The following is a 2,858-nucleotide window of genomic DNA, read 5'->3' as shown; positions in this document are numbered from 1 at the left end:
CATGCTTGCCATCCCAGTGGGGCCGGATAAAAAGATGCCTCCTGGGGCACATGTGGTTTCTCTATTTAAGGGACTTAGACAGACTCTGAGACACAGCCCTGGAGATACCAGGCATGCTCTGAGCATAGCTCAGGCTCCCACACCATGGCTCCAGTTTGCAATTTAGCTCCCATTTACAGCACACTGGGTAGCTGGGTGTTTGAAGTACCCAAATGTAAAGCCAAATTTACCGCCAAGGAGGCTCCACCTGTACAAATAAATGAGTTTCAAACTGGGAAGCCAGTGAGGTTCAGAAGGAGATAGGATGCTGTCATGTACCATGGGCACATTATCACTCACGCTGGAGCAAATGAAAAGCTTCTTTTCCATGCATTTGGAAATGCCATGTAGTTGTGGTTTTCAGGCTAAAAATTCCCATGCCCCATCTTTAGAATATATTGGCAGATACAAAGAGGGAATTGCTCCCACTGTCAAACAAGAAACAATACTGACACCTTCCTTTGAAAATACTACTAGCTGCAGGACAGCTGAGATAAGAAATCAAGAGTTCAGAAAATAAATAGACACTAATGAGAAAAAAATTTATTATTTAGAGTGTTTCAGTGGTGAGTGGTTTTGATTTGATCAAATTATAGCCTCACAGGAGGAGAAATGCCTCTCTCTGAGCACAGCCCATTTTCTCAGAGGCCATTTTCATTAGTGCTGCAAATGGGGGCTGCCCTGGAAGCTGCAGTGTGTGTGGATGACTGACTGGTGCAGAACAGCTGAGCACAGAAGAGGTTAAGAGAGTGGTACGTGGAGCAAAGGCCCCACAAAAAGAGACATAGAAAGCAACCAGGAGCTAACAAGAAAGTAGAAATACAATGCAAGGAGGAGGGAGTTAAAAAATGAACCATGCATAATTAACACAGTGTTTGCACAGTTTTTAAGGTCAAAATGTCCTTAATTTTTACATGTATCAAAATAAGTCTAGTATTGCTCAGGAAATACTGCCAAAAACATACCAGAAAAATTTCCCTGGTTGCAAAAGGCAGATTCAGTTATTTTGGCTTTCCATTCTAATTTGAAATGCAGGCCTAGCAGTGGGCAGTGATTTCTTTTCTGATCAGGTTTTGATGTTTCCATGGTAGGTGACTGGGGACTCAAAACTTCCCTGCCACAAAATGGCTGACAGCAAGTTGGCTTGTTTTGCAAAGCTAAGATCAGAGACTTGTCATTAAAACACACACACAGCACCTCTAAAAGGCAGCACTTTTACAGGCTGAGAACACAACCAGCTGCTGTAGCACTGAAACTTATTAGAGCTTACTTGGGGCTTTGTGTCTTGAGATGTGTATTTACTGGAACGTCACAAGTAATTACTCGTTAACAAACCCTTACTTCCCACTGTCATCTGCACCTTGCAATTTCTGCCCTCAGTGAAGCAGTCCCAAATAGCCAAACTCCCTGCCCAGCCTGTAACCCAGCACTCACACCACTTCTTTTCCCTTTGGCAGAAAAATGGAGACACTGGCTGTGACTATGAATATTTCCAATACTTCCAAGGTGGCACTAGATGGCAGCTTCACTAACTGCTCCTCCAACTATACGGTCGACAGCTTCAAACAAGTCATTTATCCCATCACGTATCTCTTCATCTTCTTCCCGGGTGCTATTGGAAACAGCCTCTCCATTTATGTTTTCTTCCAGACATCGCAAAGGACCTCGGTAAACATTTACATGCAGAACTTGGCTATTTCAGACCTCATGTTTGTCAGCACTTTGCCCTTTCGGGCCTCATATTTCCTCTTGGGATCCCGTTGGATATTTGGTGACATCCTCTGCCGGATCATGACTTACACCTTGTACATGAATATGTACTGCAGCATTTATTTCCTGGCCGTGCTCAGCGTGGTTCGTTTCGTAGCCATCGTCCACCCGTTCAAACACGGAAAAGTGACCAATGCCAAGTATGCCAGGATTACCTGTGTGGCCATATGGATCTTTGTTCTGGCAGCTGCCAGCCCTCTGTTGAACAAGGGAATCGCTGGCTACCGCAACCCAGTCAAATGCTTGGACCTGCACCCCTCCAGCACACACAGGCTCCTCATGATGAACAGCTTTGTCCTCGTCGTGGGCTTCATCCTGCCCTTCTGCACAATTGTGCTCTGCTACGTCTTTGCCATCAGAGCGCTGCTCAAGTCCAGGGCTCTGCAGAGCGGGAGGGCAATCTGTCACAGGAAGGCACTGCTAACCATTGTCATCACCCTCATCCTCTCCCTCATCTGCTTCCTGCCCTACCACATCCTGAGAACTGTTCACCTGATGTACAGCAGCTGCAGCCAGGCCAGCCTGCACAAGGCGCTGGTGGTCACTCTCTGCCTCGCTGCCACGAACAGCTGCCTCGATCCCTTCCTCTATTACTTTGCTGCTGAAAATTTCAAAGCAAAAATCAGAAGTTTGTGCTGCAGGTAGCTGGTGCAGAATTGCAAAACAATGTATATATACACAGTCCTGATGGGATCTCTAGACTGGACTCATACCGTTCAATGGCAGAGGCTGTGTGCCATGCTGCTGGCCAGTCTGCAGCTCTGCTGCTCACTGTCAGGCATTTTTGGAGCAGAAGTCTCTGGGACAGAGCTCTATGTGAGTGACCAAAACTGAGTCTGGATGATCTGAGGACAGGTGCCTGGGTATGATCCCTGGCTGTCTTCTGTTTAGCAGTATAGAGACACCTCTGTTGTTCACCCTCCCCAGGACAAGGCATTGAAAGGAATCCACCTTGCTACCGGAGTCCCATTATTCCATTTCACAATACTGAGTGACTTGAAAGGGAAACTGCTCACCTGACCACTTCAGTGTCTGTGCCTGAACCTCTC

The 2,858-nt window shown here is 46.6% G+C and overlaps 1 protein-coding gene across 1 annotated transcript; it reads left to right on the top strand.

The window, feature by feature from the left end:
* The first annotated feature begins 1,500 nt into the window (after positions 1 to 1,500).
* Positions 1,501 to 2,454, top strand: CYSLTR2 (cysteinyl leukotriene receptor 2). The gene has a single exon (XM_071448447.1). It carries the CDS (start codon positions 1,501 to 1,503, stop codon positions 2,452 to 2,454), a length of 954 nt encoding a protein of 317 aa, XP_071304548.1.
* The last annotated feature ends 404 nt before the right edge of the window (positions 2,455 to 2,858 follow it).

The sequence above is a fragment of the Agelaius tricolor genome, unplaced genomic scaffold (assembly GCF_023055355.1).
Source record: "Agelaius tricolor isolate 1412-34295 unplaced genomic scaffold, bAgeTri1.0.p SCAF_26, whole genome shotgun sequence".
Taxonomy (NCBI): Eukaryota; Metazoa; Chordata; class Aves; order Passeriformes; family Icteridae; genus Agelaius; species Agelaius tricolor.
The sequence above is the reverse complement of the archived record's forward strand: the minus strand, read 5'-3'. Positions and strand labels throughout refer to the sequence as shown.

Coding starts and splice junctions, on each gene's coding strand:
- CYSLTR2 (XM_071448447.1), top strand. CDS start 1,501: ATGGAGACACTGGCTGTGACTATGAATATTTCCAATACTTCCAAGGTG.